Source organism: Dicentrarchus labrax, unplaced genomic scaffold, assembly GCF_905237075.1.
Source record: "Dicentrarchus labrax unplaced genomic scaffold, dlabrax2021, whole genome shotgun sequence".
In the NCBI taxonomy this organism is placed as follows: Eukaryota; Metazoa; Chordata; class Actinopteri; family Moronidae; genus Dicentrarchus; species Dicentrarchus labrax.
In genome coordinates this window covers 17,425,340-17,450,795 of record NW_026136710.1, presented here as the reverse complement: position 1 = coordinate 17,450,795, position 25,456 = coordinate 17,425,340, and the positions used below count along the sequence as shown (strand labels likewise).

Genomic DNA, 25,456 nt, shown 5'->3' with positions numbered 1-25,456 from the left:
AAACAAACAAAACCTGCTCAATTCTTTGTTCCTCCCATCATGTCCCATGGAATGACCCCTGGCAATGGTTTGTACCAAACCCTCTTACAATCACAGTAGCCCATTAAATATATTTATTGACAGACATACTGTGTTAACCATCAGATTTTTTTTTTAATGGTAATTTAACATTGCTGACCCAAAACATGGAGGACAATTAACATCCAAATCATCCAAATATTACATTTGAAGTAGTCCAGGTGTCTTCATCTTTTTCTAACATAATCATATTTTTAAACAAGTGCTTCACAACTTCCCATTCCATGTCAGGTCTCTTTACTTTGTCTTAAAGACAGGCGTTTTATATTTGCATTATTTTTCATTAACCTGTAAGCATCAGTGAAGGCTATGAAATGACAAACTTTCTGTCTTTGCAGAGAACACTTAAATGTAATAAATATATCCCATAAGACATAAGAGGTGAACACAAACACGAAGAGGACACAAACATGTGTTCCTAGGGCTGACGTTGCATACTAACTAGTTATTTAGAGGCAATAGTTTCTGAGTCATTTTAAAACGGTACACCTCCTCACTTCTAAAACGAATACTGGATCAAGTTTTTCAGGGAGATAATGTTTTAATCCAACATGGGCCAAATTGTGAATTAACTACACTTTGGGAAACTTTCCAACATTCTGAGGAGTCCAGCCAGACGTCACATGAAGCAACTCCCAAGTCCCTGGTCCTGATGATGCTGAAGACAGTTGAAGGATTGTCACTGATGTCTGTCAGCCAAATCATAGCAGATGGTTCTGTGATTGCCACCCTAACACTAATGAACCCACAGAACCAGAATCGGTCATTTGGGACGGCGTGGAAAACAAAGAGAAAACACATTCGTATGTTTTACTTTGAAGTAAAGCTGTCAAATTCCAACCCTAACACCCAATTATATTTGGGTTTATGCAATAATACATACCTCAACAGATCTGATGCATAAAAGACATTTCAGAAGTAATGAATTATGATAATAAATCATGTGCTGACGGCACCCAGGGTTTATTTTTGCAACCACTGGCCACAGCGGCATCAAATTTCTCCAAGTCACTGGTAGTATATTTGGCTGAAAACTGGTGTTAATTTCCCCAATCTGACAATTACTGAGCATAAACAACAGTCAGACTAAAAATATATATATTTTTTTTCAAGGACTCCAAGGCAAAACAACCCAGAAGTATAGAAAGTTTTTCCTTCTGTCCTGTCAGTAGAAGGTCGGTGAACTCTGCTCACAAAGTGACGCCTTGGAGCTCCGACAACTGAAACATAAACTGCTTCCTCTTGGTTCTGTGTCATGTTACTGCTTTGAGTTCTTTCACCGAGCCCTCCGCTATTGAGACGCCGCCGACTGGTTCGCAGGCCCTTCGCTCATCTCGTCCAGCGCTTCCGGTGCCCCCTTTTGGCTCGTCTTCGCCAACGTACCGTAAATGGTCATAGCCTGAGTGTGGGAAAACAGAAAGTGAAGCCGGTGTATTCGTGACCGAAGAAAACAAAAAGATACTGTATCTGGGGGCTAATTCACATATCATTTCGAGAAGGAAATACCTGTGTGACCATCCCGCTGATGTCGCCGGAGTTAGAGGGCAGGAGGATGGTGTTGGACTCTTTGGCGAGGTTGGAGAAAGCAGACACGTACTGCTCGGCCACACTTAGCGAGGCTGCTGCATTTCCATTCTGTACAACGCACAATAGAAATGACCTGAATGAACTGAAAACTGTCTAACTTTCATAAATAAGACTATGATCACGGTCATCTCATTAAAAAGTAAAAAAAACTACTCTTCACCTGCTCAGTAAGAGCCTCCGACAGCATGCGGATAGCCTTAGATTTTGCCTCTGCTTTGGCCAAGACGGCCTGGGCCTCACCTGGAGGGAACACAGTCACAGATTAGTGATGTGTAATCATCTGAAATACATCGGTGATTCAAGTATTTTTCTTTACCTCAACTCAAAACCTAACTAAGAGCAGCAGATACGGGAGAAAACACCATCCCTGTAAGCACAGAAAACTACAGAGATAAAACAACTGAACTGGCTCTTTGAGTGCACCCACCAGCCGCTTTATTGATCTGCTCTGCTTTTTCACCCTCCGAGGCCAGAATCTGAGCTTGTTTACGACCCTCTGCCACATTAATGGCCGCTTCCCTGGTCCCTTCAGACTCCAGCACTGTGGCTCTCTTCTTGCGTTCAGCCTCCACCTACACAAGAGTGAATAAAAACATGCGTTAAAATTTTTTCCGGATTTATGCGTCTCTATAAAGATTGCCCAGAGCCTCACCAGTAAAGCACTGAATTTTACAGTGGCTTTTGTCTTCTTAAGACACTTAAAACAATGAGATCTCTCGGGCTATGTGTACCAAAATGAAATGTCTATGCCAGACCCGGAGGATTTAGGAATCTGCATTTGTTGCTGAAGGAATAAAAAAAGAGTTTTAAACCCCTTAATTACACTGATTTATTAACATAAGAATGAGGTAACCGTCCTAAGTACCTACAGGGATCTAAATCAATCCATATTCATTCTGTTCGCCCCACCTGCATCTGCATGGACTCTTTGACACGAGGTGGAACATGTATATCTTTGATTTCATAACGGAGGCAACGGATTCCCCACTCATCTGAAGCTTGGTTGATGGAGTGAACAATGTTGGAATTGAGAGACTCCCTTTCCTTAAAAAAAAAAAAAAAAGCAACATTTTAAACATCCAAAGTGCTTCCGACACCTTTCATTACAATCCTACAGAACAATGTGAGAGACAGAGCAGTAGTTTGTCTTTACCCTGAACACTTTGTCCAGTGTGAGTTTGCCCAGTTCTGAGCGCATAGTGGTCTGTGCCAACTGTGTGACGGCATACTCTGGATCCTCAACACCGTAACTGGCCTGGGAATGAACACAATTGGTAGAAATTAGGTTTGATAAGTGTGTAACAATGGGATGGAGCAGACAATCATTCCAGCATTTGAAGCGATTCTTAACAGCATACCTTAAAAGGGTCTAGGATCCTTAAGTAAAGTACTCCATCAATCTGTAGTGTTACATTATCTGTGAAAACAAGGTAGACCTGTTTATAATAATACTGTATAGCTGTTAACACAAGCTAAGCTGTATATTATTGGTCAACAATATTGGTTTCATTCATCCCTTACCTAGAGATACTGCAGACTGCTCTGGGACATCAATGACAATCTCCTTGAGACTTTGCACATAGCGAATACGGTCAAGTATGGGTATGAGGAAGTTTAAACCCTGAAAGAGAAAAAAAAAAAAAAAAGGTTATAGAACTTTTGATACTCCCTCACTGTAATATTCAGCACTAGCGCTCTTTGATCGGGAATCTTTTGAAAATAAAAGGGTATACCGGCTCTAAGATCCGGTGGAAGCGACCCATTCTCTCCACCACCCAGGCTTCCTGTTGGGGCACAAACAGGACCAACGTGTTCATGGGCAGGTTGGACGCCCATCGCTGCTGAGCTGGTGTGACCCACAACCTCGGCACGGTCCGCTGGGTTTGCTACAGAGACACAGAGTTACAACAACAGTGCATCAGACTGAATCCCGTATTTTAGAATCTAGCCTAAAACATGACATACACACCCTAAGATTATGTCACTTATAATTAAAGAAGATAGAGTTTCAATTAACCATTATTAGCATTTTTTAAATGTATTTATCAAAACAGTCAGGGCAAAAATCCCTTTCTAAGGGCCAGAGCTGGCCATCTGAAGATGGTACGTTCTGACCAACCAAACAGTCGGAAACCCAAATATATGAAACTGACAAGTAGAAAAGCAGAAATTTGACTCAGGAAGCAGCCAATATTTAACATTTTTGCTTCATAAATGACTTACGAGTACTGACACCAGCTCTAAAAGGAATAAAACACAACCTAAGATAAGGCAATAAATACAAAGCTTTCAAAAACACATTGAAATAAATACACAGAACCACTTTTAAATGTGTTGTTATGTAAAATATATAGCTTTAACTCCCTTTCTATATTGTACTGTTTCTTACTTCTGGTTCAGTTGATTTGCTCCATGTATTTTATTCTTTTAAACACACAGTATGTATCCTTGCATGAGTATATAATAAAGTAAACGGTCTTAAAGGTTTAACATAAGCTAACTGTGTGTAAGGAATGACTAATGATCCTGTCAGTCAGTGCTCAGCTACACTAATACCTCTGTTGGTAATGCAGTACGGACTCATAGAGACTAATATAAAGATGAAGAGTGACATTTGCACACATTATGAACACACGGATGTACTCTGAATGACACCCACTTCCCCAGCGGCGCAGGGCTGGGATTCTAAGGGGTTTCCTTTACCTGCAGCAGGGCCCCGCCGGTCCGACACAGCGTCCGTAGCATGTTTTAAAAACACCCCAAAGTGGCTGTATAGAGAAGATTCCGCTTAGTGAACTGGACTTGAACCAAACTCTTTACTCATGTGTGTGTGTGTGTGACCCTTGCCGATCAGGAAATGAACGTTACATCATTGGTGCAACGGTGAATAACTCCGCCAGTGCTGGCTACAAGAGCAAAAGGGCTATGGTTCCGCTAGCACAACATAGTAGTGGGCTATCTACAAATACTACCTTTTTTTTTTTTTTTTTTTTTTTAAATATATATATATATATATACTTCTTTTTTCACAGTAGACGTCTGCATTGAAGATAATTCAAAGCCAAAGCATTACAACCGCATTTCTTTAAATGTCACACACATGAGAGGGTGAAGGAGAAAATGATGATTTGTGCAGAAGTGACATACTAATAATACCTACAGGTCTCACAAACACAAACTCCGACGTAAGGAAAGACAGCAAACAGCATATAGTGACTAATGGATCTACAGCACCTATATAGCTTTGGACCAGCCACTGTTATTATAGAAGTTTGTGTCGTTTATCCATCCCCCTACATGGCTACATTAAAGGCTTGAATAAACGACTCACTTCAGACACAAGGGGGTGCTGTTGGTGTTGTTTCAGCTGGGAAGCTCCTCAGAAAAAAAACCACACACAGGCTACTCAGATTTACTTCATTCTAACTTCTTGTTGTTTATTGGAGCACATGGGGGTGTGAGCCTAGGTTTGTATAGGTGCAAAAAAAAAACCCACTAAGCTAAATGCTGTATGTCTTTGTATGGTTGATTATCAGGTGGGCTGCTTTTCTGTGAATTTTTTTTTGTGATGACACCTATTTTGACACTTAGTTACAAGTTTCAGTAATGCTACAGATAAAAAACTGGAATAAAACTAAATACATGAGGAAAATGCATTGATAAAACTGAGGATAAAAGACACCATAAACTGATAAACAAACATTTAGAAGCAGATACAATAGAAGTACTCATTTATATCCACGAAAAATACATTTTGTCTGAAAAAACAAATGTATGAATATAGGAAACTAGTTATATTAAAAATAACCCAAAATATTAGATATCTCTCGAAGTTTAACTCATAAAAAGTTACAGGTAGTTGGTCTGCTTAGAGTCTGTTTGCGTCACCTGTTTCTTCTTCCAACCTGTCCCTGTCAGCGATTGGTCGGATTTCTTTTAAACGGCCCCGCCCTCCAGCGGCGTACTGTATTCTGATTGGACACGCCGGACGCCACTAACAGGTGCCCCGAGCCCCGCCTATCCCCAGTCTCTTTCGGTGCCCTCAGGTTGTTGGTCAGTCTGAAAAGCTGTGATGAGAGTTTTAATAATGGCGTGGCCGTGGCGGGGGACTGCCGGTCTCTGCCCGAGTCCAGCATCAGAAAACCACCTGTAAACACCGACTTGGAGCTTACCGACGGTTTGAAAAGTAATTTAATGGGCGTTAAAATGACGCCGGACAGAGTAAATCTCCGCTAAGAGCCTGCTCTACAAACTGTGAAACTACTGGCTTGTCGCTGGAAGCGCTTTGCCATGTCGTTACTGTGTGTCAGAGGTAAGTTTCACGTTTGTTTTTACGGTCACAAACGACTTTCTGTGTTAGTTTTACACGTAAAACTTGAGTTTGTTCAATTCAATCAGATAAAGTCAAAGAAATCTTACAGAACAGGTTCTCTGGCAGCAGGCATCCTCCCTAGAAAAGTGGCTGGAATATTTGTCCTGTTGTGATTTTACGTTTTAAAAAACCGCACAAGAGTCTCCACAAGAATAATGAATAACAATAAGTATATTTTAGGTTGTTTTTCTAACCAGGATATGATATTTTACCTCCTGTTTTATTGGAGCCTTCCATAGGCGACCATACCAGCTGTTTCAACCACCGCTAAACTGTGGTGCATACTGACTTTGAGATATCACACAGAAACAGTAGCCATGAGTATGATTCAGGTTGGGATGATCCCAGTTCAGAATAAGAGTTATAGATTAGGAGACAAATACACAGATTTATAAATTGTGAATTTAGGGTCAATTAAGGGTTAGTGGTGGGTATTTTAATTTGATTGACACATATATTACTTTTTAATATATGATAATAATAAAAGCTTAATTTCTTTTAATAAAACTAATGCCAGTACCCTGGTGCAGGGCCCTCTTGGGACCTTCTAAAGGGACCCTCTTAAGGTTCCTTGGGGTGCACACTGTTGAATTCAGTGGATGACTAAATGGCTGAGCTTTTACTATCCCTTGAATGAACTGTTAACATAATAAACAAAAATAAAAATAAAACAAATAAATGATGCAAAAAACGTGCATGGGTCCAAATAGTAAATATATAATGATTGACTTTGTGTGTGTAGCATCTTTTAAATACAAGATTAAAATCTTCTTTACATGGACACATTTTGAGGCCAAAACAAAATTAAATCATGCTGGGGTGGGTTAACACGAAAAGGATGAGGAGGACAATCCTCGCCTGCACAAGCATCCTTTACAGCAGCAAAGCACATTATGTAATATCCTATTTTGTGACAACAAGACTGATGCCCAGCAACTGTGTCCAGTGCTGCCAAGAGGCGAAAAAAACGTCAGAAAATCACGCTACAAATTCAAAGCAGAGCTGCAGTCTTCGTTCCTTTTAACCACACACGTGTGCACATCTGTATTGATCTATAGTCCCTTGCCAAACTTCTTGTAACACAGTGTTTCATATAAAGTGATATTTTCATCATTTAAAAAGAGAGCTTTAATGAAAACACTTTTCTTCCTCTTTTTATTTTATGTTAATAGGATAATTTGTTTTTCTAAATAAGACTTGTTTTAAACATTTTCTGTAGTGTGTATCATAGGAAGATTTTCTTCGTGTAGTTAACTGAAGTGTGGGCAACAAATATCCATCCAGTTCTGTGATAAATGGAGTCAGGATATGCTGATAAAAAATACATGCCATTAAAATGCTGTAGCCCTTTTACCATGAAAATACTATTTAAAAGACAACAACATTTCCAGCTTTTAAAATGATTTAAATTATGCGCCCGGTTATCAAAGAAATGCCAGTATTAAGAATAACATAATAATAGTGTATTTATACCTGTCAGTCCCATCTCTGATATCTAGTACCCTTTCCTGTGGTTGTTCGATTACCATCTGTCTCCTTGGTGGCTGTCTGTCAAATTGATGGCCTTCTTCTCAGAACTGATGCGTGAAATATCATCAAGCATTTGGATCAAAACATGAACTTTCGTTGGTTAGAGGACTTGAGATCAGAACCAAGTCCAAACCACATGTTTGCAGCTTTTCTGGTCCCAAAGCCGGGAGAATATTCCTTCCTCTCGTTGTTTCTTCTCCTGTCATGCCAGTTGAAAGGACACATGGATTTTTTTTTAATGCACTTTGTCTGATGTAGATTAGCCTGACTGTTTTTGCTTTCTATTATATTATTGTTGTGAGTTTACCTGCAGATTACAAGTCAGTATTGTGTTGTGAATAAATAGTGCACTCCTTAAAGATATCCTGAAGACTTCTGAAAATCCCTGTATGTAAATCCCAGGTCGGATACATCCTGGTTTGTGTTGGTATTGTCACTTGGGTGTTGAAAGCTACAAATGTTGGTACAGTATACCTTTTGTACCTTGCATGTATGAATGCATTCACCATTTTGGATACAGTACTGTACACGTTTCTATCACAGACGCGGGTAACTCTGTTCAAATTTCCATCAGATAACTCCACTTGTAAATGTTTACATAATCGAGCAAACACTGTCTGTCATGATCTGAAGTTTCTTTAATGCCTGTTCAAATGTTATCCAAGTCACCGAAGAGTAATGACTGTCACGACCCTCATTGCAGAGCAGCAGTAGCATAAATCTATTCTAAAATTATCCTCCTTGTGTCTGCCCAAACTTTCTGCCTGAGTTTCTGTGAGATTAAACTGCTTAGCTTGCAGGATTTATTTTGATACCAGTATCAGAATTTCCTGCAATACTGCCCAAAATGTGGAATCTGGTATCGGTGGGTGCGCCTGCGTCATTTATCAGCCACTCAATGGGACACTGCTGGGAAGTAGCAGTGTCCCAATTACAGGGACATTTCTTTCCCCAGGATAGTGGAGTCATGACCCGCCCTACTCTGACACTGATAAAGGTTTTAACCTGAGCCAGGCCGTACAACAATGATAACAATCATACAGGCTCTACTGGTTAATTTAGATAGCCAGTTAGCTAGTAGCTGGGTAGCTAATAGATAGCTTGAAATTATATTTGCAAGTACTGTAAGAAGTGGCAAACTGCTACTCAGTTTACTTTTATGCAATTGTGCTATTATGGTGCATAAACATAAGCACCCGCTCCTTCATATGTGGCACAAAGATCACTGCAGATATTCCATAAAGGAAGGGCAATGTCAGGTCATGCTGTCACCGCTATCTTGTCACTAATAGAAACGGCTGTGATCAGTGTAACACAGCAACGTTTGCATGTGCGAGGAACATAAAATCAGTTTTAAACCTGTCTGCTAAAAAGAGTGAAAAATCAAGGTATTTTCCAGTAAAACAATGAGCCTCAGGAGTGAGCTGGGCATCAATACACCAAGCTGGGAAAGAGAAAGGCTCCTGGCAGGGAAAAGGTCACAGAGAGCCAAGTCCGTCTTGTCCCACTTGAGAAAGTTCAGCCCAATGTGCTCTGGTAATCAAGAGTTATTGGACTAAATGGGGCCTTTCACTATAGAGCTTGCACACTGTGCATGTATTGATTATGGCGAATGTAAGCTGGTAGGAACTACACAGCCCATAGATATCAGAGGAAGGGTTGCTGTGGTAAGGGGCAGTGTGATTAGCTGATGTTGTGACTCAACCCCCCGGTAGCTCAGCTTGACAGTGTTGCTTATTTATTGCTAGTCGAGATGCTTCATCTCCATGGCGATGTCTTTACACAACAGATAAGTGGTTGCCCTCACAAGTGGACATGTGGGGGGAGACTCCTGCTGTGGATCAGGGCAGGGCTGAGTGGACACATGGCTCACATGGTTGAACCCCAGGATGCCGCAGTATCGGAGGTGTACAGATGCTGTTTCAGACACGTGATTGCTTTTGTGACAGAAAATCTGGTATTTTGTGAGACCAGAGAGTGGTGACTGGGACAGGTTAGGTTACACACAGATTGTTCTTGTTTTGAAAAAGGGGTCGGGCTAAGTGAGACCTCATACACAGCTATCGGAGGGGAGCTTTTGAGGTAACAAATGGTCTTGGTCTTAAGAGACTCTTTAAGGTCTCTTTTGAGGGAAGTGGTTGTGGACAGAGTTAATGGCAATATTTCCTCTGTTGTCCATCATGCAGTGCTTCGATGGAGGGAAGCTAACAGACGATGATCTGCACGTCTGAACATACTGGAGGTTGTTGACCAGACTGTGCTGGAAGGTGTCAGGATGTGGGACATATAAGCATACACACATTATAATTGTTTGGCACCGGTAAAATGGCTCCATGCTACGCTTCCTACATTATTTTTTTACTGCCAGCTGAACAGTGTCCACACAGGATGTGGGAGCTTGTTTCATGCATCATCGCGCCTTTTGTACGCGGAGTCTTCTCTTGACATGCGGTCGACTTAGTTTTTCTCCTCAATTGAAAACAGTGATGTAGCAGTTCTTTGTCACGACACACACATTAAGAACGGTTACAATAAGCTACATCACTAGTTATCAGACCTGAACCAACACTTTCTGCCTGGAGTCTGCTTATTTGACTCTGCAGAAGAGTGAGTAGGCGAGGAGATTGCACAAGAAAATGATTTAATAAAGAATGAGAAACAGAGGCCCTGCAGGACTAAAAAACGACAGGACTAACAGGCAAAGTGGTTGAGCGTAGCGAGCAGCAGAGTAGTGGAATTATCGGGGAAAGAGGCAGAGAGAGCGCTTAGAGATTGAGGGAGTAATCCCCTGGCCATCTGTTGCTCTCTCTCCCTCTTCCACTGGCCCCACCTGATCAGATCCAACAGCCAGCACAAAGCGGAAGTACACCACAGCCTGTAGTAGATTTTGACGTAATTTCCTGTTTCTACTATCCTCCTTTCTGCCTGACCTTCCAACGATGATGTCCTTTTTATTTTGGAACAACCACACTTCTTTAAACGCCCTGACAACCGATTTTTTTTTAAAATCCTTCGTAAAAAAAACACAATTTTATTTTGGTTGATTTAATTCACAAGACTTTTGTTCTGTTGATGTCATGTATTTCCATGCACCAATCAGGATTTAAGAATATTTTAAACAAAATCGGATGACTGTAGTCGGGCTTGTTGCTCATGTTGTTAATTCAGTTTGATCAAATCACACTTAATAACTAAATATCTGACTGTTAAACTCTTAAATAATGCATAAAAGTGTTTAAGGTTTATTTAAGATTGTCTTATAAATGTAGTCCATTAATGTATATACAAACGGCCAAGACCAAGTCTAACATAAAGTTCAAGTTGGCTAATGTTAGCTTGCTTGCTAATGCGGACGAATTAGTAGCTAGCTAAAGTGTTTTAAAGTTTTGCCGTTTTCAGGTTACTTTGTTGGCTGGAGTTGGAGTGCGGCTAGCGAAGGATGACATTATTCAGCGTGGCTGGGTTGCAGCTAGCTTGTTAACCTGAGCCTGCTTGCTTGCTAACGTTATCGCTAACTAAATACTACTTTTTTTCTCTAACGTAATATAAATCTGGGTGGATATGTTGGTTTCTTAACGTTAGCTTACAAAATTACTTTCCCAGCTAACGTGATCTATGATTTCTGCCAACAATAACTTATGTAACGGTACAAAGCAAATGTTTGCTTGCTACTAGCCAAGAGCGATGCTAGGCAGGGGCATCCGACTAACATTAGTTAGTTAGCCTAAGCTAAACTGGGGTTAGCTGACTGGCTGTGCAGTGTGGATATAGCGTTGGTTGCTTTGTGGCGTTGGTTGATGGGCTAATTATTGCTAACAACAAGCTAGTTAATACTATGGAGTCTGTGGTCCAAATAACGTTGAAATGTTGAAACATGGCACAATTCATTGAACTAACGTAGTGCTGCAAAGACGCCGTGACTTACAAACCTCGTTCTTCAGATGTAAGAAAACACGTCTGTTTGATACAGACCCCAACATCATCATCATCATGTTTTTAATATTTTCTAAAGTGAAAGTGACCATATTGTGGAAACATAGGCCTTTTCCAGACATTTGGACTTGTCATAGTCGGAAAAACACAGGTGTTACTAATGCCACTAATGATGGAGCCGTTGTATTGCAGCGTCCCAGTGAGTGCTGAAAGTGACCGTGAGCCAGCATGCACAACACCAGGAGCCTGAAACTAAAGCCGCTAAATGGAATTCAGATAATGAATTTAATTAATTACACCTGTGCTTTTCCTCCTGCTACATGTCATATTGTCCTCTGTGAAGAAGGCCTATGAGCCTTAATTGCTAACATAGAGGGGACAAATATGGAACATGTTGGGCAACATAAAACTAATTAGTCTTATTATATTTTGTTTTGGCTCGTATGCTTTTTATTTTAAGGGCCCATATGGATATTTATGAATCTATGTTATTCACTACGTATGTCAAGTTGAACAACAAAGAAATGCCCCAGAATCAACTGTGAGCAAATGCATGCACCTGCTTAAATATACATATATAAACACGTTGCAAGGATGTTTAGAAGAAAATAAGCATGCAAGGAAAGGAAAGAAAAAGCAGGTTAATTGTGCAACTAGCCCCGGCCAGCAGTCAGCTAAACGGCCTCTAATGCCATGGAGGGCCCGGGACAGAAAATGATAAGCATCAGTTTCCACACACACATAATGGCCCCCTGGTTTATTGCCCTCAGCTCCGTGCCACGGCCCTAAATAACATCATGGAAATTAGTACATAAGGTCACTGTGCCAGCTCATTTGCCTAGTGACAAAAAGAGGAAGCCACGACTGAAAAGCCTAAGTTTGATGGAAAATGTATTGGCAACTCTTATGATAATCAATAAAAGTTTACTTTTCAAGCAAAGACTGATCTAGATGCTTTTTATTTTTGAGGATTGGCTGCTTTCCTTTGTCTTATATTGATAGTAACCTGAATATTCACATTGCTGGTTCCTCTCCACATTTCCACTGCTCCCTTTCCGCTTCACAGTGAGGTATGCACAAGACAGGAAACACTTCGGAGGAAGTGACAATTTTTTTTTCCTTCTTTGTGATAGCAAAGTGGGTCCCCCCCAGTGTTATCCATAAAGACACCACTGGAAAAAAAACTTTTCTGGCTTGTTGGACTCAAATAACTCAAACTAAAATTGTAACATTGGGAATCACTGTTGCATGTTAATTTACATAGTGGGAAACAAATAAACACTCCCACGTAGTTGTTTTAATGTGCTCAGAGAGAAGACGGACATGTTGCATGAAAATATGAAAGCGTCATTTGTGCCTCCATCATCCTGTCCTGCCCATCTGCCATCAGGCTCCAGAGGTTTAGTAGGTTACATGCCTGAACACATAACCCTGCCACAGCAATCACAATTAATCCCCTCCAAAGCGCTTCAAAATCCCATAAACGTTATTGTATAGATGCATCAAGGGGTTAGAGATGGTGGGTCTAAAAATAAACTAAATAACACACCCCCCCGCCACTTAAATATTTTTTCAGGTTTAAGTAAATGACAGCTGGTGTCAGAAAGTTCTCTTTCTTTCTTTTTTGTTTTGTTTTATTATCTTAATACCCATCTGCCCCGGTTCACTTTTGCCATAGTTTTTTGTGTGTTTGTTTACCAGCTGTTGTGTTGTGTGTTACAGCTGTCTAGGCTTATGCTTCTTGATTATATTAAAGTTGGTATTGTGCAATACAATAAAAGGTGTTTGTCAGCCCTGAAAAATTCATTAGTAGATTATTTTCCACTTATATAATTTATAAATTTTACTCAATGTAATTTTTTTATTATATCTTTATACCAAGATCACAAATATTCCAATAATCTTTTAGCATACCTGAGCTGTCATTTGTCTTTTTCTGAGAGTATGATCTTCAAGCCATTTCTAGGGAGATATAATATTTAGATGTGAGAACAAAAGAATAAACTTTATGTAAGAACAAATATGGTCATTTCACTTGTAATCTCTAGCAGAGGTTAGGATTATTGTTCCAGAGAGTTTTCTCGATGGATTGCTTTTTCATGAGAATAGATTGTGTATCAGCAGATTAAATAAAGATTACTTCTCCAGTGACGGTTAGAGGACAGTAAGGGTTAAAAAAAGTGATGAGGAATTGGAAATAAGGCAATTTACATGATAATTTCACGAGCGATGACGTTCATGTGTTTTGTTCCATCACAAAGCTACGCAGTCAAACATGGTGACACACCACTGCTTTCGTTTTTTAATAACATTTTGACCCAAAGCTGCCCACCAAAACAAATAGCTCATCTATTTTTGATCAAGCTGCGCGTGGAGCCTTACCGCTCTTGTAGACGACAACATCGTGAGGCCGTTGATGTGTCTGTGTGATTCAGCTGTCACGAGTCATCGACTCATGGCTCTCTTGTCTGCATATAAATGAATTTGTCAGGCTTCAAAAACATGAGATGCTGTCCATTTTTCATTATTCATGCCTCGTTATGTTTGCATTTTGGAATTGTTTTTCCCTACCGGTGCACTCAACATCTTATTTGATTTTTTTCATCAACTTATAGAGTCCTGCTAAAGAATTATGTTTCACTAGATTCCAAATAAGCTGATATAAATCTGGTTTCCAATCCGCCTAATCAATGTTTTTCTTTTGTGTTACAGTGAAAAAAGCCAAGCTCCAAGGACCTCCAGGTGAGTCCCTGCCTTTGTATTCATAACATTTTATGATCTTATGCTTATTATTTCAGTCTGGTCACACACACTCCAAATGTCGGAATATTTCACCTTTTTAACACAAACATTGAATTTGGAGAACAGGAAGTTGTAAAGTTGCGGATTATGTTTTCAATTTCTTGGGAGTTGTTTTACAATTGCTATTGTTGTTGTTTTAAGACAACTATTGGAAATGTGCCACATGAACTCACTTTCTCATGTAGGTTAATCAGTCAAATTCTGGCAAGTCACTTGGGAGCTAGGCCTGATATTGCATTATGTAATCCTGTGTCCTTCCACGCCAGGCCGCGCACAGGTGAGCCTAGATCAGTGGCTGCTAAGTCCAAATCCCCACGTCCTCCACCTAAACAGATCTAGTGTTCAGCCCCACGCCTTCCTTTAAGTCCTGTAACGTTTCTGGCAAGAGCAGGCAGCAGCATGGCAGAAAGTCACAGCGGCTTTGGATCTGCCAGTAACATTTCACTCTCATCCTCAGTCCCAGACGGACCTTGTAAGGTTAATTGCTGATGTTAATTATTCAGCAGGTCTTTCCATTTGTTCAGCGTATATTCTTTCTAGTCCCACCCTTTCACCTTTGGGCAAAATGTTTTTAGGTGTCTGCATTGTGTCACAAGTGGCTCTATCGCACTGAGATATTGGTTTTAGGTCGCCAGCCTTCTCTGTCTGTCTGTGGCCTCCTCCCTCCCCTGGGCCGCACCACGTGTGACACCTGTCCCAGAGCAAACATCAGGGATAATTCAGTTAAGCCTGTCGTCTCCCTTAGGAGAAATGTAAACATCAGTCACTGTTTTTTTGGCTACAGGGCAAAGATGGATTTTTTTTTCCAAGCACAGTCCTACATGAGATTTAGAATACAGAAGGTTGTGTTTGTACTGTAAGTGATTGTAAATATTGTTCTCTACAGTAAAGTGGAGTTGTAGGGGTAGTCTAGGGTTGCCTTCTTACACTGCTTTATTTTATCTCACTATCCTGAGCTGCCAGTACAATGGATTGTGCATCCGAGTTGCAAATTCTGCTGTTTGGATCTGCACCTAATCTTCTCTTTACTTATAGGAGGTCAGATTCCTACTTTTTATGTTCTTTCTCGGCCATTATTACACCCCATTCTTAGGAACTGGCCCATTGTACTTTTATGCTGGTTTAATGAATTAATAATTTATTTCAAGGTTATTCCTCTCTGCTCATGATAACCCTAACTCGCTCTGCATTGGTAGACGTCTTATTGGTAGACGATTTATTGGAAGAGCCCTCAAAGTTTACATAAGGCTGGTCTGGGATATGTGTTTGCCTTGTGCTTTCACCACACCTTTTAGATAATGTGCTTTTAGGCCTTACTTTGGAACTCTTATATTATGTTGTTTATGGAGAATACTGTACATGTACAATTTAAGGTGACCTTGGATGGGCCAGTGGCTAGCTGTCTGACTTTCCACTGATTGCCACAGGAAACTGGGGTTTGATAAGGGTTGTGTGTGCGTTTTCAGTCTCTGAGTGTATGCATGCACACATATTTTCTGTCTTGATATGTATGTTATTTTGTTATTTTCTTTCAACAATACACTTGTGTGTCCAGAATACACATCACAAGCTATACCATTCACATTACGGTCAGTTCAGAATATGTACTGTAGATGGAGAGACTTCTCATGAGGTGGTCCCAGCAAGGGTAGAAAACTCCTCCAATAGATTTATGTCTATGCAATATTGATGAGGGGTCTGGATTTGAAATGTCACCCTTCCAACTGCCTGCATTTCCCTGACTAATTTATTGAAAAAACTCATCATCAGTCAATAATGGATGAAGACAGTTGACTGAGGGGCTCAGGGGTGAGTGGGTGTCTCAAAACATGGACAGGACAGGAAGCCCACATCATCCCACGATTCACCCGAACTGATCTCTCCTCTTTACAGCACACTGACCGTTGTTTTTACTTTCACTGTGTGTGTGTGTGTGTGTGTGTGTGTGTGTGTGTGTGTGTGTGTGTGTGTGTGTGTGTGTGTGTGTGTGTGTGTGTGTGTGTGTGCATTATGGACATAGGAGAGAATGAGAGTATGTGCACATAGACATGTGCGTTATCAAGCATTTTAATATGTTAGGACCAGTTCTCACGCTGAGGAAGATCCTGCAAAGCTAGCTTTTTACAATGTCCACTTGAGATTAGGTTAGGTGTACCCTGACTAGGATATTGTCAGCGCCGGTAGTATCAGTTGCTACTGCATTACCATGGATACATCAGTATGTATGTATATATTAATATGCATGGCAAAAAAAATGTTTAGGCTGATAAATTGAATTTGAAAATTTAAAAATTTGGATTTATTGATAAAAAAATATTTTTTTAAGTGTTTTTTTGTATGGATTTTTAAAATTTGGTTCTAAATAATTGTGACCAAGATATACTATGTGCTGAGTGTAATGTTTTTCAGTTGAAAAACAAACTTTGCATTGCTTTCTGGTTATAATCTAATGGAGGCACTGTTGTTTATCAGCCAACATATGTACCAATACCACTTTATCTGCAATAAGCTGATATCAGTAGATATATCAGCCTGGCTGATTTTATTTTGTAAGAATATTTCCAGTAAAGTTTCTCATTTAATCAAAAGTTACTCTTATTTTATATTAACTCTTACAGTCATCACTGATAATAAGACCTCTATCGCAACTCTTTAAAAACAAAATTTAAGGAATCATTGCCAAAAATGTTTTGTGTTTTTGTCAATTTCCCTGATGCTGATGATTAAGTCAATATCGACCTGATAAATCCAGTATCAGTCAGGCCATAGTGTGCAGGTATATACCTCCAGGCAGCTATTGCTCCTTCCTCCTCAACAGTGCCGATTGTATCAGCCATATAGTGGACAGCACCTGCTGTAAAGGGCCCGCAGCCAATAAGTGGCTCTTATCTAATCCATACATCCTCTTCCCTTATCTCATCTCTTCTATTCATGGGAGCTGGCCCAAATGTGGCACAAGGCATGGACTATCTAATTAGGGAAAGGCTTGAGCATCCCCCAGGCTCCTTTGTAATAATGCCTGCGTTTTGTTGCTACTGTCCTCTCAAGACAGTAATTAGGTCTGCGTCCCGTCACTCATGCTACTTGTAGGATGGACGATCCTTTCAGACAGCGTCAGGTCATGGGGGATCACTGGGTCCTTTCAGTACAGACTTTTGTTTTGGGGCCTAATTTAATCTTTATTTATGTTGCGTGTCATTGGAATGTTGTAACAATCCAGCTGTGTCTACTGTTTGTTGTCTCATTGTGTCAAGAGTTTACTTATCAGGCTGCTGTGTTAACGGCTATGTGCAGAGTAAATGTTTCAATATGTTGCCAGGGCAACCAGCAATATCTTTGTTTAGTGTGGTCATGTGATCAGTCTACACAGCAGCAGCTGATGCCTTACTTTTATGTCCCATAGACCAAACGGTGGATTTTGTGTGTGTGTGTGTGTGTGTGTGTGTGTGTGTGTGTGTGTGTGTGTGTGTGTGTGTGTGTGTGTGTGTGTGTGTGTGTGTGTGTGTGTGTGTGTGTGTGTGTGTGTGTGTGTGTGTGTGTGTGCACGCGGAGGTCAACACTCAGGGTTCAAAAAAGGTTATTAATGCCAACTAACTTAGTATATTGCATGCTGAAAATTCAACAGTCGTTTAACCCTGTAACACCCCTTGTTGTAAAATTACAACGTTACCTTTAGCCATTCTAAAAAACAATCTGTTATATTTTATCTTATGTTTTACCACATTTACATAGTCATTGGGTCCTATTGTTCAGTCTCAAAATGCTATTGGATGGTACATTTGTTTATAAGTCCCGCCTTATGGCCATGAACTCACTCAACTTCTCAAGGTTTCTTTCGAACAACATCTCTTTGTTTCATTGGACTAAATTCATCAGATTCTAGTAAGTAAAATGTCTTTTACATTTTTTTGGTTGTTATTACAATGTCCAGAGCATGTACATATGTAGTTATTGTGGAATAGATTCATCAAATTTCATTTAGAGCTTGTTATATATTTGTTGCAATTCTACAACACTGGGTGAGTGTGGTAGTCAAAATAGCAGGCTTGTTGCAGTGGGCCCAAACAGGTTGCATTCCCTCCACTACACCACTGCCTCTAACAAAGTATTTTCTTTATACATGGACAGTATACATTCTAACCTTGTGTTGTGTTCTGGTCAAATTTGACTGATTTAAAAGTTTTATCTCTAAAAATGTAGTTAATTTGACCAGACTGACCTAAAATTCCATGACTTTGTCCACAAAGAGGATATCAACAGACAATTCAGTTCTGGGAAAGGTGAAAATGTTCCTGAATGTGGGGTGTGGATATAAGTGGGGGTATGCATGTTTTCCTTTTAGTATGATAATTAGAGAGCACAAAACGCAGTATTGTTATGTCAAGGCAGTATTGTTTGACTAAATGGCTGGTGATTGGGATGCATATTTCTTTTAGCATGATAAGTGAGAGCATAACAAGCTGTCAAGGCAGTATGAAAGTATCCTATCAAGGGAAATTCAGCAGCATCAAGCAATATATGCAAGGCAAGCCAAACCCATGGGGATTCAAAGTGTGGGTGAGAACTGGAATCTCTGGCATGATGTGTGACGTCTACCAAGGCAATGTCAACGGAATACGAGCCAAATCTGAACTTGGATTGTCAGGTGATGTTGTGATGAAGCTTGCTTCCACACATCAGAAGGTCAGAACTACAAAATGTATGCAGACAACTACTTCACCTGTGTTCCATTATTAGTGAAACTCCTTGATCGGGAATTCATTACGTGGGAACAGCCAGGCAGGTGCGCCTACCCTACTGTAACCTTGAAGACGAGAAGAGCTTGAAGAAAAAGGGGAGATGAAGCTATGACGTCAGAGTGGAGGGGAATCACAACATCTGTGCTGTCAAATGGTATGACAACAGGGCCGTACACATCCTTTGCTTGAACTGAACCTGTGCAGAAGATTCAACGCTGGGACAAAGCCACCAGAACCTACACTGAAGTTGAGAGGCCTTACATTGTTGGTGCCTACAACAAGTACATGGGAGGTATGGATTTGTTGGACTCATTTACAGCCAAATATAAGTTCCCCATCAAATCCCGTCGCTGGTACATGTACATCTTCTGGCACACCATCATCCTCGCTGTGGTCAATGCCTGGCTCCTCCAAGCGAGACTGCAAAGCTCTCAAGATGTCTAGCAAAGAGACAATGAACAGGAGACAGTTTTCAGGCACAACACTTGAAATCCAAAGAGAGGATGACCATCTTCAGGCAAAGGGAGCCCAGCATCACAGACAGTGACATCAGAAAGCCCTCTGAATGCTCAGAAGAGACCATCCAAGAGATGTGCACACCTTACATTGGATGTACGCAAGGACCTAGTTGCCATTTCCCAGTGAAGACAGGGAGGGACGCTGCAGACACTGCAATAAAGGATACACCAACACCAATGCAGCAAGTGTGATGTTCGCCTTTGCTTTTCAGAGGACAAGAACTGTTTTGTGACTTTCACTAACAATGAAAGTCAGTCATGAAAAGAAAAAAGGAATGAAGAAGTTGCTAGAAAAGCTAGAGTTTTATCCTGTTTAACAGTTTTTAATAAATGACTTCATAAAAATATGACTAATGTGTGATTATTATTAATGTTATATACCTTTATGGGGCTAAGTAAGCAATCAACCCTGCAAATTAACCCGTAGTTGTTCTGAATTGTTGTTCAGACAACATGAGTACAAATGCAGAATTCTGCTCCCACCTAAGCCCAATGTTGCAATATTACAACATTTCTCTATAAACTTACATAAACATTATTTTTTAAAACTCTTTAATTTCTGCATCAAGGCCTACTCAACAACATCTGAAAGGTAAAATAATTTTTTAAAGGTTTTCTATATTTGGGTTTCGGGTTAACCCTGTTTTAATTTTCAATATCCATTTTATTAGGTATAACTTATACTATAATTATTGCATTTTCTTACTGTGGTTTGTAATTTCAAGAGCTGAAATGATCTGATTAATTTATTAGTCTATTTTGATAATCAATCATTTCAAGCAAATTCAAACAGTATTGAGTTCCAGCTTTTAAATCATGAGGATTTACTACTTTTTTTTCCTTTTGTGATACTAAACTGAATATTTGGGGGTTTGGGACAGTTCTCTGGTTAGATTAAACAAGCAATTGGAAGACATCAGTGTGAGATTTTATAGAGCAAACATGAAATCGAGAAAATAATCATTAGCTGCAGAAAAGTAAAGAACACACACTCACGCATACACATACAGAGGCTACAGACAGATACCATGCTCAGCGCCCGCTAAGGAAAAAACAAACATTTGCATAATTAGTTTCCTTTTAATTAGTCTTGGCAACATATCTTATAAATCACACAATATTAGGCTATTTAATATGCTACTAATGAATATATGTATTTATTTATTCATTTGGCATATTTACCATCGGACATTTCGGCCGTTGATATTTTCATCTTTCAGACAACTAGACATGATTTCTAATATTTAGACCGCCCTTAAATGTCCCTTAAATATCTCTAGATGTAGTAGGGCATTGTGAACAATGTTGCAAATCACTGAATGGTACCACTTCAATGTGGTGAACTATCTTCGGTTGTTGTTATTTAATTCAGTGGGTCAGCCATTAACAGACACAGTTTCACAATTGAATTTCCAAAATTGTATTATATACACTGATGTTAAAAACATGAAGTGGGATATAATGTGATCCATACAGTCATATGTCCCAGTCAGTCATACAACCCATACTCAAGACCATCATTTCGTTCCTCCAGCTCTTCCAGCTCCTCCAGCTGCTCTTGTGCCCAGGTAGGGGGTTGAATTTTGCAGGACCGGTAACTACTAGAGCGACACTGAGCACATCAACGGGCACGTGTTGATGCTCCCTCGCCTTAGTGCAGGAAATGGAAAGTGGCGCTTGTGTCACGGGCCGTCTAATCCCCTTCCACCCCCCGTTACCCATCACCCTGCCCAGAGCTGACAGCTGGTGCAGACTGTTGTTGTGACTCTGCGGTCCGGCACTAGCGGCTGAGAGGAGGCTGACGGAGATCACTGGGTGTGAAAGCTGTCTACACAGACTGACAGACTGTCAGATAGGCACTTGAATCCATGTCACCTGCCAGTTTGAGAAGAGTTCCAGCAGTGATCACTTACTACAAAAATGGCTAGCTGTCATCTTTAGGCTTTGCTTGTAGACCATGCTGTTTGCACAGGCTGCCGTCTCCTATGACCTAACTAAGTTTCAGTTTTAATCTTGATGGTATCAGGGCTGACAGAGACCTTTTCTGCAAAAGTAACAGGTCAGGAGTGACTTCATTACATCATGAGCAGACCTGTTACATACATACTGTATGTTTAGAGTAGTGTCAAGAGAAGCTGTAACTCACAGTGCAGGGGAGACATACCAGGCAGCTGTATCCTGTATCTGCTGTGTGGGGTTGGCTCTCTTTGGAGATTAACAGGGTCAGTTTGCTGCTCTGGCCTGGCCTGGCCTGACCTTGCTTGGCTTGGCTTGGCTTGACATAGTGGGGGGGGGAAGACTTATCGTCTTTCACTCTCACTAGAGCGCTTGATGTCTTTTTTACGCACACAAAGCCAAAGTAAAACTGGCCTGGTTAATATTACTTATATCAGTTTAAACGTGTGATCTGCTGCCTATTAACACTGTACTAATAATCTTCCATACTCCTTTTTTTTTTGTTGTAACGCCCCCCCACCCCCATATGTTCTCATTATATTATTTCCACCTCACTATAATTTAAACAAAAATCTCCCTTTTCCTTTGTTTCAGACAAGTTCAACACCTACGTGACACTGAAGGTGCAGAATGTCAAAAGCACGACTATCACTGTTCGAGGGGACCAGCCCTGCTGGGAACAGGATTTCATGTTGTAAGTTATTAAACACAGTAGGATTTATTGAACTAAACACATGCATATTATACTAAACTTTAATTTAAATGTATTGCCATGAAAGTCATTCCTGAAAGCCATCTTTCTGCAGTGAGAACACAAGTTTTAGGTATTTGGTGAAATTGCACTGCCTTGATGTAGTGCACTTCAGAAGACCTGCTTGGCGTTTTATCTTAAAAAGACAATCTATGAGAAATAGTACATGGTGCGTCCTTCTGTGTCATGCATACAGTGTATCCAAACTGTCCTTTGAGTCATGTTTATTGTGATTCTGTGCTGTGAATACAAAAAGAAATGGTTCAGGAGCTCTGAAACCCCATATGAGCCATATTCTTTGTTAATTATCGTTATTTTTATAAGTTTTTACATTTCCCCACCCTAGTTCCTGCGTAGTGCTTAGAACTATAGGAAAGATGTCTGTGCAACTCTTTCTAGGAAATTATCTTGATTAACAGCTGCTGTTCATTTCCTCCTGGTAATTCATTGGTTTAATTTCCTCATTTTACTTTTCCTGTGAAAGGTATCTATGGTGACGAGAGAGTCACCACGTCGTTGCATGTGTGTCATTGTTTGTCTTTTGTGAACTCCCTCATTGCAACAGTGTTTGTTTTTCCAGACCTTCATCCTTCTACTGTCCATTAATGATGTGTCCGCTAGGTCTAATTCAACATAAAACATAATCATTCATCTGCGCTTCCAGCAAATGCTCAGCACCACCTGGTATTACAAAATATGTTCATTAAACACTCCGAGAGGATGACTCAGCTCAGCTATAATCATTTAAAAGGAATTACACATTTCCAGCAGCTAACTTGCGGCTTATTCCGCTGCTTTTTTTTTTTTTTTTTTTATGCACTTGAAAGATGTGTAAGTTATTTAGTTAAGAATTCGACATTGCTGAGAGATGGATGAAAAGATCAGTCTCATGTCTCTCTGGTCAATATGAAGCTAGCAGCTGGTTAGCTTAGCACAAAGACTGGAATTTGGCTGAAACAGCTCGCCTGGCTCAGTCCAAAAAGTACAAGTTGTGGGTACTAAACCCACCACTGAGGACAAAAAGTTGGTGAAAATATGCTTTTATAAAAATCCACCTTGTTGCTTAATGCACTGAAATTGCTCATGTTTGTTTGCACCAGAATGGGAACCTCTAATTAAGCTTAATGCATTTCTAAATTGCTTAAAGTGGTTATAAAGTGATGTGGGAGAGACTGGCCACATCTTGTTTAGATAAGTGCTTACTTTCAGATTTCAGGCATTTGTAAGTCCAGTCAGTTACTGCAAATTCACTTTTGTTCTCTATTATTATTTTTGTGTGTGTTGGATGTGCATGGATGATCCATAATGTTAAATGAAATATCAGCCTTAACAATGCAAGTCTCTCAGTTAAAATTAGCAACAGTTGGATTTCAATCCCTCACTAGATTAATTCATTCTGTGCCATTTTGAATGAGCACATGATTTAGAAAGCCTATACCTCTGCACCTGGACACCCTGGACACTAATCGCCCTCCCCTGCACTTCTCTCAATTAGCTGCTCTCTTTGATTATCTTTTCTCTCATCTTCCTTTTGTTTGGCCTGTCAATAGTTGTAAACTGCCACAGATGAGAATATGCAAATGCCCTTGTCACGCGGCTCCTTTCAAATTTGATATCCCATTTTATTGCTGTCATCAAGCTGTTTTTGAGCCCTTTGAATAGCGTGTTGAATGACAAAACAGGGCCTGAATGGATTATGACAGCTAATACACAACAAAAAGAGGAAATAGCCTTTGTTAGCAGCCAGTGGTAGGGCCTGGCAGTAATTATGTAGAGATTTCTGCTTCATTGAGTGTGAATCGAATGACACACTGGAACTTTTTTTTTTTTTTTTATTGTAATAGCAAAGCCTCAAACTAAACACTTATTGTGCTGCTCTTTTATCTGCTGACATTTCCCACATTGTTTATCAGGAAGGTTTTTTCTTTTCTTTTTTTTAAATTACTTTATAACTGAATATTGCTTTTTTCCTCAGTGAGATCAACCGGCTGGACCTCGGCCTCATTGTTGAGGTGTGGAACAAAGGTCTCATCTGGGACACCATGGTGGGGACAGCCTGGATTCCTCTAAAAAGTATCCAACAGTCAGAGGAGGTTAGAATATGCACTTACACACAAATCACACAGCCCAGACAAAAGACATACTGTAGCAAGAACTCAAAATACAAAAAAAAAGTCATCTAAAAACAGGGCTGCTTTTTGGTTTTCTCATTCATAAAAAGATGTATTATTTCACTTTAGCATTTTCTTTTACCTCCATAGGAACAGTGGGGCTTCAGTGTCATTTAGCCTAGACATAATACAAAAGCACAAAAAAATTAATTAATAAGGCAACCTGAGATACATTACTCTTGGAAATGATAATAAAGGCACAGAGTAGGTCAAAGAATAGACCCAAAAAAGGTAACATTTTCTACCGAGGTAAATATCAATATATGTGTGTAATTGCAGGAGGGCTCAGGTGACTGGATCTTTCTGGATGCAGAGGTCCTGATGAAGGCGGATGAGATATATGGCACCAAGAACCCGACACCTCACAGAGTCCTACTGGATACTCGCTTCGAGCTGCCTTTTGGTGAGATATCAGAGTTGCAGATCCCTTTTTGTCAAGTAGATCTCTTATGGTTGAATGGCACTTGTCTCTCTTAGGGCCTGTCCTCACGAATACGCGGCCTCACCCAATACGATGTCGTTTCAAAAAAATCTCCGTAAACACGCCGTCGTTTCCAGAACTATCTGCGTCTACACGGATTCACTGAAAAGACCCAAAACGCTGTAGTACATATGCCAGGCCTGTATGTGGCGCTGTGACACCGCCACACCAATACACTAAAACCGGAAGAGAAGCCATGGAGCATGTGCTGTTTACAAACAAGTAGTAGTAGTCCGCCATTGTTGTTGTTGTTATGACGCGTCTAGCGGCGGCGGCTGAGTTTAAAGGCTAGAGAGGCGGGGATAATCCGTTTTCGCCGTCCAGACGACTCCGGGGAATCCGGCGTTTTCGGATTTTCACACTCTGGGACCCATTTCCAAAAAATACCGTTTTCACACCCCGAAAACGCCGTATCCGTCTGGACGCGAGGCCGATACGATAAAGTATTTATCCGGATTCGAGAAAAACGTATCCGTGAGGACAGGCCCTTAGTTGGACCACGACCACACGGGGCCATGTAACTAGTTAGCATGCCGCA

The 25,456-nt window shown here is 40.4% G+C and overlaps 2 protein-coding genes across 11 annotated transcripts in view; one reads left to right on the top strand and one right to left on the bottom strand.

Moving 5' to 3' along the window:
- Positions 1-133: 133 nt before the first annotated feature.
- stoml2 (stomatin (EPB72)-like 2) lies at positions 134-4,539 on the bottom strand. The gene is made up of 10 exons (XM_051413382.1): positions 4,369-4,539; positions 3,399-3,551; positions 3,187-3,286; positions 3,024-3,082; positions 2,819-2,920; positions 2,575-2,709; positions 2,093-2,237; positions 1,826-1,905; positions 1,585-1,713; positions 134-1,477 (listed from the first exon to the last, which is right to left on the bottom strand). The coding sequence occupies exons 1-10, from the start codon at positions 4,408-4,410 to the stop codon at positions 1,370-1,372; spliced, it is 1,053 nt and encodes a 350-aa protein (XP_051269342.1). The 5' UTR covers positions 4,411-4,539; the 3' UTR covers positions 134-1,369.
- A 1,173-nt stretch (positions 4,540-5,712) lies between these two features.
- The window catches only part of LOC127370892 (protein unc-13 homolog B), a 67,080-nt gene continuing 47,336 nt past the window's right edge, over positions 5,713-25,456 (top strand). For 7 of the 10 annotated variants that reach the window (XM_051413363.1, XM_051413365.1, XM_051413362.1 and 4 more), the window contains exons 1-5: positions 5,713-5,977; positions 14,213-14,242; positions 22,110-22,209; positions 24,242-24,359; positions 24,717-24,840. In XM_051413363.1, coding sequence (XP_051269323.1) covers positions 5,956-5,977; positions 14,213-14,242; positions 22,110-22,209; positions 24,242-24,359; positions 24,717-24,840 — 394 coding nt within the window. In that variant the 5' untranslated portion in view covers positions 5,713-5,955. Of the gene's footprint in view, positions 5,978-14,190; positions 14,243-22,109; positions 22,210-24,241; positions 24,360-24,716; positions 24,841-25,456 lie in introns of those variants that run through there. The other 3 variants (XM_051413370.1, XM_051413371.1, XM_051413372.1) reach the window with 3 other exon arrangements.

Coding starts and splice junctions, on each gene's coding strand:
- stoml2 (XM_051413382.1), bottom strand. CDS start 4,410: ATGCTACGGACGCTGTGTCGGACCGGCGGGGCCCTGCTGCAG. Junction 3,287..3,398: donor TCCACCGGATCTTAGAGCCG/GTATACCCTTTT, acceptor TTTCTCTTTCAG/GGTTTAAACTTCCTCATACC. Junction 1,714..1,825: donor CGGAGGCTCTTACTGAGCAG/GTGAAGAGTAGT, acceptor TGCGTTGTACAG/AATGGAAATGCAGCAGCCTC.